Source organism: Eucyclogobius newberryi, unplaced genomic scaffold, assembly GCF_026437365.1.
Source record: "Eucyclogobius newberryi isolate DKJ021-1_F unplaced genomic scaffold, fEucNew1.0.hap1 SCAF_5, whole genome shotgun sequence".
Taxonomy (NCBI): Eukaryota; Metazoa; Chordata; class Actinopteri; order Gobiiformes; family Gobiidae; genus Eucyclogobius; species Eucyclogobius newberryi.
In genome coordinates, this window is record NW_027316167.1 from 31,669,449 (window position 1) to 31,682,407 (window position 12,959).

General features: G+C 44.7%; 1 protein-coding gene across 1 annotated transcript; it reads left to right on the forward strand.

Annotated features, from left to right (window-relative positions):
- The first annotated feature begins 3,626 nt into the window (after window positions 1–3,626).
- Window positions 3,627–5,644, forward strand: LOC140381434 (pleckstrin homology domain-containing family F member 2-like). The gene is made up of 2 exons (XM_072465499.1): window positions 3,627–3,929; window positions 4,365–5,644. Exons 1-2 carry the CDS (start codon window positions 3,683–3,685, stop codon window positions 4,955–4,957), a joined length of 840 nt encoding a protein of 279 aa, XP_072321600.1. The 5' UTR covers window positions 3,627–3,682; the 3' UTR covers window positions 4,958–5,644.
- Window positions 5,645–12,959: the final 7,315 nt, after the last annotated feature.

A 12,959-nucleotide genomic window follows, 5' to 3' on the forward strand; every position in this document is an offset into this window, starting at 1 on the left:
TGTCTGATAAAAGAGGACAATTATGCATAAATCTATACGCTTCAGTTGATTCTTGAAGTAGCAACTATAATTTGTATTTACAGCATTAATTACATTTTATTGCACTTTTTATACAACAACGTTTAGGCAGATACAGAGTTTCTAATAATGTTTCTAAGTCACACATATTCACATTTTATTATTATTGAAATGTTTTTTTCATAGCATAATCTGCAATACATTTAAAAAAATCGATGTAGTCTGCACAAGAAAAGAAGGTCCAAGCTTAAACGTGAAAGCTTGTGCACAGTTTTACAAACAAACAAAGCCCAGAACAGGTTTCAAAATGTCCTTGACAAATATCTGACAATTTATATTTCCAAGACCTGCTCTGTCTGCAAATGTCTTTAACTCTTGCAGGTGAATGCAGTGAAGCTACAGAGTCATAAAAGAATTACTCTCCACCAGTTTAGTCTTTAAACTTGATTTGGGAGGAAAGAAGGTACATTTTTTGGGACAGATGGAGAATGGGAAAGTGTATGTACATCTCAATGGAAAATCACAAACCATGCCATAAACCTGTTTCTGGGAAATAAGTGGACACCTCTGGAGCTTACGACTGGCAGCAGGAAAACTGGTCACCACAGAAAAATGTATGCAAATTGCACCGATGACTTGACATTCGAAAGATGAAAAAAAAAAAGACTAATTTGTTTAATTATCCTTTGTGGTTAAGATGGGATTCATTTGTTGTGCAGTAATTTTAGTTTAACTTAAAGGATGTCATGCCTGTTTTATTTTATTATTATTTTGTGTTTTCTGTCTTGTGTTTAAAGTAGTAAAGAAAAACATGATTATTATATATATATATATATATATATATATATATATATATATATATATATATATATATATTTTTAATACTTGATTTAGTTCTGTTCTAATCCTGATTTAGCTCTGATTTAGTCCTGATTTAGCTCTGATTTAGTCCTGATTTAGCTCTGAGTTAGTCCTGATTTAGTCCTGATTTAGCTCTGAGTTAGTCCTGATTTAGTCCTGATTTAGCTCTGATTTAGTCCTGATTTAGTCCTGATTTAGCTCTGATTTAGTCCTGATTTATTCCTGATTTAGTCCTGATTTAGTCCTGATTTAGCTCTGATTTAGTCCTGATTTAGTCCTGATTTAGCTCTCATTTAGTCCTGATTTAGTCCTGATTTAGCTCTGAGTTAGTCCTGATTTAGTCCTGATTTAGCTCTGATTTAGTCCTGATTTAGTCCTGATTTAGTCCTGATTTAGCTCTGAGTTAGTCCTGATTTAGTCCTGATTTAGCTCTGAGTTAGTCCTGATTTAGTCCTGATTTAGCGCTGATTTAGTCCTGATTTAGTCCTGATTTAGCTCTGATTTAGTCCTGATTTAGTCCTGATTTAGTCCTGATTTAGTCCTGATTTAGTCCTGATTTAGCTCTGATTTAGTCCTGATTTAGTCCTGATTTAGTCCTGATTTAGTCCTGATTTAGCTCTGATTTAGTCCTGATTTAGTCCTGATTTAGCTCTCATTTAGTCCTGATTTAGTCCTGATTTAGTCCTGAATTAGTTTAGTTTCTGGCCTAGTGCCACTTTAAGTCCCAATGTTGGTGTGATGCATTTGCAAGTGTGAACACCAAATTATGTATAAAAATATTTCATTTTTTAAAGAAAGGTTTAAAGTTTTAACACAGCCATTCGTGGTTTCTTTTGTCACTTTCATGTGTAGACTTGTATAAACTTACGAGATGTCAGATTTACACGGGCTTTTACGGGAAAACTGATTAATCTTCGCCACCAGACAAGTAAAGGCAAGCCAAGTTTATTTGTAGAGCACAATTCGTACGCAAGGCAATTCAAAGAGCTTCAAACAACAGGAAAAAAACTGCATTCAAATCACAAAGACATGACATAAATCACAAAACCTTAATTTCTATTCTATTCTTTATTGTTTTATTGTTTTGTGTCGCATCGATCGCCAAGACAAGTTAATATGTTTTAGATTTTTTGTTCATTGACAATTGCAATAAACTTCTTCTGATTGTGATTTTGATTTTACATTTCCAGCGTGTTATCTCTGGGATGGGCACACCGCTTTCAGTTCAATTTTTTCAAAATCCCCAAAAGCTCCATGTTTCACAAGTCTCTATTCTGCAACGACTTCTTCCTTCCTTTATGTAACAGAAACTTGACTGCAGGCTGTTTGCTGTTTGCATTCTCCAAACCCGTTCACCTCCTCAACCTCTTTGGCTTTGTCTCGGTGGAATCTGACACTTTCAAACTCCTGAGATGTCAGCGCAATACCTGTATAAGACACTTGCACACAATGTTCTTTGCGTTTTAAAAGGGTTGGTGTTTTAAAAGGCTGGTGTCTTTTATTTAACCCTAACTCTTGTCAGTCACACGATGCAGGAGTGTACGACAATGTGAAAATAATAACATTCAGAAAATATTGTATAATGCTGTGTAAAAAAGATTGTTTGGCAAAGATTACCGGTAATAATACATCATTTTTATTGCCTCACGTCATTAACCAGAACCATAGGAATAAACTTGTATTTTATGGATAAATATTGACTCTATTTTGCACTTAGTCAATCAAAGTAACTCAACTGTAACTCACTGTCAAGACAAGAAGAAACAATGGATAATGTTCAACAAATGTTTTCAAATCAGAGAAGTGCGTCAGAGTCAGATATTCAACAGCAAACAAAGGGTTTAAGGAAACAAAGGGGAAAAATAGGTTATTAAAAGACATTGGCAAACCTATGGGACAATCCTCCTCATGCACGGTGTGATGCCGCCTGGCCCTTTTCTGTCTCGAATGTCATCACTTCATTGTCTTCTTTGTTTCCCTCGCGTCCTTTTACCAATGATATTACCCACTAGAAATTAGGTGACGCGATTTTGTGCCCTGAACATAAGATCAAAGAACCATTGTTTTGTGTTTATGTCGTGCAACTTATAGCACCATATAGTTACAATGCATTTGACATTACACGTCTTTAGGGACATTCAAAACCAACCGACCTGCAACATGTGAATTTTATTATGTCTTCATTAAGGCTGCAAAAAATAATTGAGTAATTCTAACTATTACTTTTTAAAATAATATTATTTTGAAATAATATATGTAATATAACTGCTATAGTAGACTAGACTATACAGACATATTTTACTATTTTTAATTAAAGAATAGACAGTTTCAGATTTTCTTTGAAGTCATTATTCATCAATATTCTCTATCTAGAAGCCTTCAGTCAGCATATTCCACCCTTTATTTGGTTGATAATGTTTTAAAAAAGTCTCAATGTACATACATACATATTCATTCGAGGCAGGGGGAATCTTGTCTGTTGATATATTTTGGACTGCCCCGTCACCTCCAATAAGAGGGACATGCATAATTAGGTCAAACAAACATCATGTACAGGACACAACAACATTTTAAATTATCGGGAAAAACGTACACTTGGTTTTTCTTGTGCACCTGCGTTCTTTCTCTGTAAAGGCGGGCCTCGCTGAGTCATGCCAAACCAGTTCTGCTTTAAGAGGAAAAACCCATTTCGTCACCAAGTGCATAAAAGCCACTGCTACATTCTTTTCTGCCCACAACGTTTCTCACAGTCAGAGCAACAACACAGAATAACTTTATTGGACTTTATTTCCATTAAGCCACAATGACGCAGCAAATCTCCTTCATAGCGGAGAACCAAAGGCGCATCTATGCGGTGCAGAAGTCTTTTGGACCCACCGGGGCGCGTCTCCTGGACCCCAGCAGAGTTCTGATCGGAGAGGGACGCCTGATGAAGCAGAGCCGCCGCGGACCTCAGCCAAGAGCCTTTTTCCTGTTTAACGACATTTTGGTCTACGGCAGCATCGTCATCAACGGACGCTGGTTCAAGAGGCAGAAGATCATCCCTCTAGGTGAGCTTTGAAATCGTGCGCAACTCTTTTACATACGGTACTTGAGCTTCAGAAACGATCAAACGTTGGTGGTTCCACAATGTCCTTATTCTCAGTTTACAACCAACTTATTGTCATTATTTTTGCAATTTCACTTCTTTAATCATAACAAGCTCTTGCTCTGAAATGTTACAAATCTGAAATGATCATACGGAGGCAGAGAAGTTGGCGATGTTCCCATTGAAGTGATTGTTTTGGCCGACTCCATCATAGAAATATTATGAAAATTGAAAATGTAGCTTTCAATGAGCGTGACAAGTGACGAACAATGAACAATAGCCAAAGAAATGCCAATCTGATAAAAGTCATATGATGTGCTTTATCTGATTGGCAGTGTTGGTTTTCAGAAGAATTTGCTATCTACCTATCTTCATTGTTGTAAATCTATCATTTCAGAGGACATTGAGTTGGAGGACCTGGAGAATGGCTTTCAGATGAAGCACCAGTGGTTGGTCAAAACTCCCCGTAAGTCCTTCTACGTGTCTGCGGCCTCTCCGGACGAGAAACAGGCCTGGATGGAGCACTTCGAGGTGTGGAAAGCCCGCCTTCTCCAGACCAGCGGCCGCAGCGCCAACTCCATCTTCGCGGTCACCTGGATCCCGGACCAGACCTCAGCCATCTGCATGCGCTGCTCCCGGAAGTTCACCGCGGCCCACCGCCGCCACCACTGCAGGAAATGTGGCTTCCTGGTCTGCGGCGTGTGCTCCAAGACGCGAGCGGTGATCGGACACATCCACCCGACCAAGAGGCAGAGGGTTTGCGGGCAGTGCCACAACGGCCTGAGCGAGAGAGACGAGGAGGACGGAAGAGTCCGGGGAGACAGCACCGGCCTGCGCTCTGATGAAGACGAGCAGGCCAGCTATGACGAACAACACTATGAAGATAACATAGAGGACAACTATAGTCCTGCTACCTGGGCCGACCCTGGGATGGAGTCTTTTTCTCCTTATGTTTACCTCAAACCCGAGCACGTCTGGCCCGGTCTGTGAAGACTGCACATGTTTGCACCTGTAACAATGCTGGTTTCTGCCCATGAGGCTGTGAGTCACCGAGCCGATCACACTTTAGGCCTTAAGTAACTTGAACTTGTTTTAGTTATAGACAAAAAAAAGTGTTTAAAATACAGGGCAGTGACAGATGATACCAGAGATTTTGTTTCGATCTGATACCAAGTAATACTATCGACCAAACCAGAGAGTTTTAAGAATTGTACCTTCATCTACTATTTCCAGCCCTCTGAATATGTGGACTCTGAATGCACTTACAGACTGCTGTAAGAATTATACCTCTAAATAAAGACGCCGCCAGACACTTTGCCAGAGAGCCCAAATCTCCAATTTGAAGCACAAAATAAATACTCTTTATTTTTATGTACTTTGCACTATGTGCAATATTAACCATGGTATTAAATGAATTTGAATAATAATGTAAGAAAAAACTTACTGTACATAGTTTATTTATTTTCTTATGCATAATGTGAACGTCTTATTGTTTTGAAGCACCTTAAATGTGACGTATTTCTCTGTTTAAACTTAGATCAACTTTTCAGTGTTGAACATCTGTATGTAAAGAGATGTTATGTCATGTTATTGTATTTGCCTTATGCTGTATTTGTAACTTTAATAAACATGATGAATGTTTCCTCAGATTGCTGTGAGTATATATAAATTCACACACATTTTTGACATTATTAACTAGACTAAATAAATAATAGAAATGAAATAGTAAAATTCTGTATATTTAGATTCAGGTCAAATTTGAGTCCATGCAATACTGAGATGAACACATGAACTCTTAATTAGAATTAGGACTAGACCAAACAAAACACCCAAAAAATAAATCAAATATATATAGAATTAGTGCTTAACCGATACATGTTAGCATCCTGTCATTTTGGAAAACATGTGTATTATGATATGTTTAAGCACTGTTTGCCCCCCAAAATATAAATATATTTAGCTGAACCAGAAAACGTTAATCAGCCGAAGAGAATGAACGTTAGAGTGAATGGTCTGTCAGAGGTTATCTGCTGATCTACATGATTTAAAATATGTGATCAAGCATGCATTGTGTTTCCCTTTGTGGTTTGACCTGACCTGAATACATAGAAGAGGACATGTAATAAAAGGTGTAAAGTAGGCCGCGTATTAACATTGTGAGATTTACTCACATTTTCAACATCTCGACTTTGCAAATTGCCTGTTTTAACTTTAACAGTGAGTAAGACCTTTGATACATAGTCCTTTGTTCAGAGCCTTGTCAAGACCTGGTGGACAAATAATGTAAAGCAAGTTGAAAAGCATACAAATTGAACTATCCTTATAAAGTACCTACAGTATGAAAATGAATTGGGCCTAAGGTTGAACCTTGAGGAACAATGCATTTATAAGATATTGGTTTAAAACTGATATTACTATCATCATCATTAGTACTGCACATTATCTACAAAATGATATAACATCTTGCATTGGTGCAACAAGTAACTTTTCTGGCCATGTGTAAGCCCCTACTTGTTTCCATGGAAATGGTATAAGGTACATGTTATTGTCCCCATAGGAATATTTTTCCTCTGCATTTAACCCACCCTTCAGCGTCGCTTGGGCAACCTGTCACGAGCTGTGATTGCAGAAGTGATGCACCCTGGGAGCCATCTCAAGATCTATGTTTTGGTCTGAGTAACCGGAGGAGCGTTCCACAGTATGGCATTAAATGCATCTATATCACTTTATAGCATTATTATCCAACAGAACCTTGAAAAACCTGCATTCTGACTCTGAGCACACTCTCCACAGAGGCTAAAAAGTTATACTTGCACAGAGTACAAAATGTATTAAGAAAAAGATTTTGCCAAGTCATCTTTGGTTTATCAGTGAGAGGAAACAGGGCGTGGCTTACAGGACAAATATCTGACTGATGTTTTGATTGAAGTGGGGATTTCCATTGGCATTACCACAATAATGATGAGAGCTGAGGTGACCGTGCACTATCTTGAACATGAAACACAAAGCTCAGTTAGCTTTTTGACCTTTAGCAGAACAAGTTCAAAGATAGAACGCCGCTTCTGGTTCATAGAACATAGTTTGAAAGAGATAAGGAAAGATATAAAGTCTGGCGGTAATGCAACACTCGGATGCCAACCGCCATAAAACAACAACAACAACAACAACAACAACACTTGAGCTAGTCTCCGGTCTGGAGAGACGGGAGATGGCGGAGGAGAGTGGATCGGTGGTCGAAGACGTTCTGGACGGCGTGGAGGAGCAGCCTTTTCTGGCTGCACGTGCCCGGAAACGTAAAAAGTCCCTTAGCTCGTCCGAGGGTTCTGGGAATGAGCAGCAGGATGAGGCTGAAGCTATTGATATCCGGAGTGAGAGCAGAGACTGTAAGGTGATCATAAAGCTTGCACAGGATAGTGCATCCTTTAAGGAGTGGAATTCAGTGGCATTGTCAAAGAGCCTAACTGTAGCTGTGGGAGTGATCAAGAGTGCGAGTGTCCTTAGAGATGGCTCGCTGTTGGTCGTGTGCAAGGACGCGGCTCAGCAACGGAAGGTGATTGGAACTAGACGTCTGGGTGGAAATTCTTGTGTCTAATGCTGAAAGAAACACGGTCAGAGGAGTTATCGTAGGTGTCCCTACGGCGACGTCTTTGGATGAAGTTAAGGAGAATTTGACTGGAGCTACGGTGGTGGACGCTAGGCGGTTGAAGGTGACCCGGTCTGGGGTAAGATGTGACAGCTTGTCGGTAATGGTAACACTTGAAGGGAGGTGCCTGCCTAGTAAGGTGTTCATTGGGTTCATGTGCCATGACGTTAGGCCATATGTTCCACCGCCCCTGCGTTGCTTTAAGTGCCAGCGCTTTCGGCATATTGCAGCGGTCTGTAGAGGGAGGCAAAGATGTGGTAAATGTGCAGGAGATCACGAGTATGGGAAGTGTGACGTGGGAGCAAAACTGAAGTGCTGTAACTGTGGGGAAGAACATAGCTCTGCCTACGGGGGATGCAGGTTTAGCAAAAGAGCTGCTGAGGTGCATAAAATAAAGGTCTCTCAAGGTATATCCTATGCAGATGCAGTCAAGAAAGTTTCAAGTAACGAGTTTAGAGTAAATACAGAGAGAGGAGCCAGTGCTGCTCCCAGCCAGGGCGAAATGAGAAAGGCCAGCGTGGTTCCCAAGAAGTGTGAAGGTTTCAAGAGTGGAGGTCCCAAGTGTGCAGGTTCCAGAATTAATGAGAATACCCTGGTTGTGGATAGAGAGGATTTTGTACTCTTTATGGTGGATGTTGTAAACTGTGCTGCTCAGGCTCAAAGCAGAACTGAAAGGATCAGGATCATTGCTAAAGCTGCAGGGAGATTCCTTGGAACAAAGGAGCTTGATTGGGCAGATATAGAAAACAGGCTAAAGGCGCTAAATGGGAGTCGGAGTGATGGGGGTCTGCTTTTGGGGAGAGTCAGGGTGATCAGAGTGACGAGATGGGGGTGGGGGTGGTCTCCTGTCCTCGTCCAGTCTCGTAGACGCACGGCTACCAAGCAGCGACATCAGTGGACATATTAAAGCCTATAGAATGAAGCCTGAAGAATAAAGCTGTACGGTGGAAGCACCGAACGTCAAAGAAGGAGAGGAAGATGAAGAAGAGTCTCCCTGGAATAAAGCCGGTTGGTCTCTGAAACAACAACAACTATGGCGTACGCCCATATGTTCTGCCACCCCTGCGTTGCTTCAAGTGCCAGCGCTTTGGGCATATTGCAGCGGTCTGTAGAGGGAAGCAGAAGTGTGGTAAATGTGCAGGAGACCACGACTATGGGAAGTGTGACGACGGAGCAAAACTCAAGTGCTGTAACTGTGGGGGAGAGCATAGCTCTGCCTACGGGGGATGCGTGTTCAGCAAGAGGGCTGCTGAGGTGCAAAAAGTTAGAGCCTCTCAAGGCATATCCTACGCGGATGCGGTCAAGAAGGTGTCTGGTAGTCAGGTGACGGTGGATGCAGTGGGGGCTGCCAGTGCTGCTGGTGTCCTAGGCGACAGGGGAGGGGGCAGCGTTGCCCGCAGCCAGGGGGAGGTCCCCACTGGGATGCCTGTGAGTGTGGCTTCCACGGGCAGAGGCCCTGTGGGTGCGGAGGATGTACTGGTTGTGAAGAGGAAAGATTTCTTCCTCTTTATAGTGGAAGTGATTAACTGTACTGGGCAAACCAAGAAGAGATCCGAAAAGACTAAGATCATCGCTAAGGCTGCAGGGAAGTACTTTGGAGCTGGGGGCCCCGAGTGGACGGAGATAGAGGATGCGCTGCGGGAGGGCGCCCTGCCCCATTCTGGCAGTGGGAGTGGGGGGGCTCCCGATGCGCCGTCAGGTTCCGGGGGCTCATAATGGCGGTGGTTGTCTTGCAATGGAATGCGCGTAGTCTTCGTGCTAATGGCCAGGAATTTAAGCATTTTGTCTCTACCTTGTTGAACAAGCCTCACGTTATGTGCGTGCAGGAGACTTGGTTACGACCTAGGTGGGGTTTTGGGATACAAGGGTATGTGTGTGTTAGGAATGATAGGGAGCAGGGTAGAGGCGGAGGTGTGGCTGTGTTTGTCCGAGATGACCTAAATTACGTTGTTGTCAGTGTGAGTAAAGCGCCGGAGGCCCTGGCGGTGAGGGTCTGGCTGGGTGGTGAAGCTGTTACTGTGGTTAACCTTTATAATCCGTGTGGTGAGTTAACGCTAGAGTCCTTACATAGTATCGGTAAGGATGTTCGGGGAAAGGCCGTGTGGTGTGGGGATTTTAATGTGCATAGCGCTTTGTGGGGCGGTAGTGGTACCGATAGGTATGGGCAGGTGGTAGAGGGTTTTATCAATCAAAGGGAGTTGGTTTGTCTGAATGATGGGGGTGGGACCCGCTATGATATGGGGACCGGTGCGGAAAGTGCAATAGATCTTACACTTGTGTCCAAGGAGTTAGCTGGTGTTTGTAGTTGGGAGGTTCTTGGTAATCTTTCTTTTGGTAGCGATCACTATCTAGTCCGCACCGTGATTGGCTTTGGGAGCTGTGTGGTCAGGGGGACGAGGATCCAGAGGTGGCAGTTGGCAAGGGCGAACTGGGGGGCTTTCCTGAGGAAAGCTGATGATGGTTCTAAGGTTCTGCAGGAAGGAGGATTGACTCAGGTGGATGATCTCAATAGTGCAATTGTCTCGCTCATCACGCAGTCAGCGGTAGGCACGATTCCTAAGAGTGGTGGTAGTGGACATAGGAAGCGGGTGCCGTGGTGGACTGAAGCATGTGGTCATGCTGTTAGGGCGAGAAATGCGGCGTTTCGCCGGCTAAGGGTTGCCCACACTGAGGGTGCCCTCATTGACTACAAGAGGGCCCGCGCTGTTGTGCGGAAAACTGTGAGAACGGCCAAGAGTGCCTATTGGAGGCGGTATTGTTCCAAAATTGGGAGAGAAACGCGTCTCGGGGATGTTTGGGGGATGATTAAGCGGATGCATGGGGTTGAGCGCCGTCATGGGACCCCGGTCCTAATACTGAATGGTGTTGAAGCAGTCAGCGACGTTGACAAAGCTGAACTGTTGGCCAGCACCTTTGTGTCGGTGCACAGCTCTGACAATCTCTCACCTGCGGAAAGGCACTACAGGGAGAGTACTTTGGCCCAGAATTCTGAGCTGATTGGGCACCAGCCTTCGACTCAAGATGACCTTGACCTTCCGTTTAGTTTGTTTGAGCTAAGGAGAGCACTTTCTAAGGCAAAACAGACAGCCCCGGGTAAAGATGAGGTGTGCTATGACATGCTCTCTCATTTGACTGATGACACGCTTGGGCTAGTCCTGGGTCTTTTCAACCGTGTTTGGGATTCAGGTTGTGTTCCATCTGCGTGGAAACAGTCTACGGTGGTGCCGGTTCTGAAGCCGGGTAGGCCAGCGTCTGACCCTTCAAGTTATAGGCCGATTGCCTTGACGTCGCAGCTCGGGAAAACGATGGAGCGCATGGTTACCGAGCGGTTGGATTACTTCTTGGAGAGTCAGGGTTTGCTTCCCGCGCACCAGAGTGGTTTCCGTAGGGGCAGGAACACCATGGATTCCGTGTTGTGTTTGGAATCTGATATCCAGCTGGCCAGGGCTCAGAAAGAAAAGGTTATTGCGGTGCTCTTTGATGTGGAGAAGGCGTACGATATGGTTTGGAAGGATGGGCTCCTCATTAAGCTGCGGAAGTGTGGTGTGAAGGGTAAACTGTTTAACTGGGTCCGGAGCTTTCTGTCTGGCCGGCGTATCCAAACCAGAGTGGGCGCTGCTTACTCTGGGGTCTATGGGGTGGAGAATGGGATCCCGCAGGGGAGTGTGTGTAGCCCTATCTTGTTCAATGTTATGATTAAGGACATCTTTGACGACGTGGATGGGTCTGTTGGGAGGAGCCTTTATGCTGACGATGGCGCTCTATGGGTGAGAGGGAGGAATCTCCGGTTTTACGAGGCGAAACTGCAAAGGGCAATACAGCAGGTGGAGCAGTGGACCCTGAAGTGGGGGTTTAAACTGTCCGTACGGAAGTCTCAAGTGATCTGTTTCTTCAATGGGCATAGGGACGTCTCCCTTCGACTGCATGGGCAGGTGCTCGAACAGGTCAGGGAGGTGAGGTTCTTGGGGGTCACCTTTGACGAGAGGCTTAGTTGGCGTCGGCACATTGATGAGGTCAGTGGTAAATGCAAAAGGGTGAATAACTTGCTTCGTTGTCTATCCGGCCAGGACTGGGGGGCCAGCAGAAGGTCGCTCCTGGGTATTTATCGGGCCGTCATGAGGGCGGCTATTGATTATGGCTGTATAGCCTACATGTCTGCGGCTGAGACTAACTTAAAGAAGCTTGATGTGGAGCAAGCCCAGGCCTTGCGCATCTGCTGTAGGGCTTTTAGGACCTCCCCTGTCTCGGCGCTGCAGGTTGAGTTGGGGGAATTGCCGTTACGGCTCCGGAGGCTAGAACTTCTGTTGGCTTACTGGGTGAATGTGCAAGGTCATACGAGCTCTCACCCGGTGAGGGACTTTCTCAGGGTTGATGGGGGGCAGAGTGAGGCTGGCGGTATGGTTTTCAGCCAGGTAGGAAATGCGAAGGCGCGGCTTGCGGGGGTTGGTGATCTGCGTGTGAGCCCGTCGGTGGCTTTGTCTGCTATAGCTCCGTGGAAGTTTGTCCCGGCTCCTGTTGATGTTAGCTTGCATGGCAAGCTTAGAGGAGTCGCTGGGAGGGCACCGCAGTTTGCCGTTCAAGCGCTCATCGATAAGCACTCAGGTGATGTGTTTATTTATACCGACGGGTCTAGGGATCCTGAGAGTGGGCGTACTGGCGCCGCTTATTTTGTGCCTGACCTGGGGCTAGCGGTCAAGAAGAGGTTGACAGATCGCCTTTCTGTTTTCACGTCGGAACTTATAGCGATACGGTTGGCGTTGGAATGGGCGGAATCTGCTTTGCAGTGTTGCGGCATTGTGGTGGCCTCTGACAGCCTTTCTGCATTGCAAAGCATTAAATCTGGGAAATCGGATTGCAGACAGGATGTGTTGAATGGCATCTTCTGTCTGATGCTCTCCCTGTCCAGGAAGGATGTGAGGGTTTCCTTCATTTGGGTCCCTGCGCATGTGGGGGTGGATGGTAACGAAATGGCTGATGCACTGGCTAAACGTTCCCTTCGGCGGCCATCAATTGATGTGGCGGTTGAGTTAAGCAAATCTGAAATCAAGCCTGTTATCAAGAGTCATGTGGTCGGCCTTTGGCAGGAATTTTGGAGCCACTGTGTTACTGGACGGCATCTCTATCACATACAGGGTAGTGTGGGTCCTTGCGGGTCTATGGGCAGGAACGCGTGGGAGGAAAGGGCCTTCGCCCGCATGAGGATTGGCCATACTGGACTCAATTGGTCACTGAGTAGGATAGGCAAACATCCGACCGGTCTGTGTGGTCACTGTCGGGTGCCAGAGACTGTCGAGCATGTGCTGATTTGCTGTGAGGCTTATGATAGGGAAAGGGCCGGGTTGGCCTTGT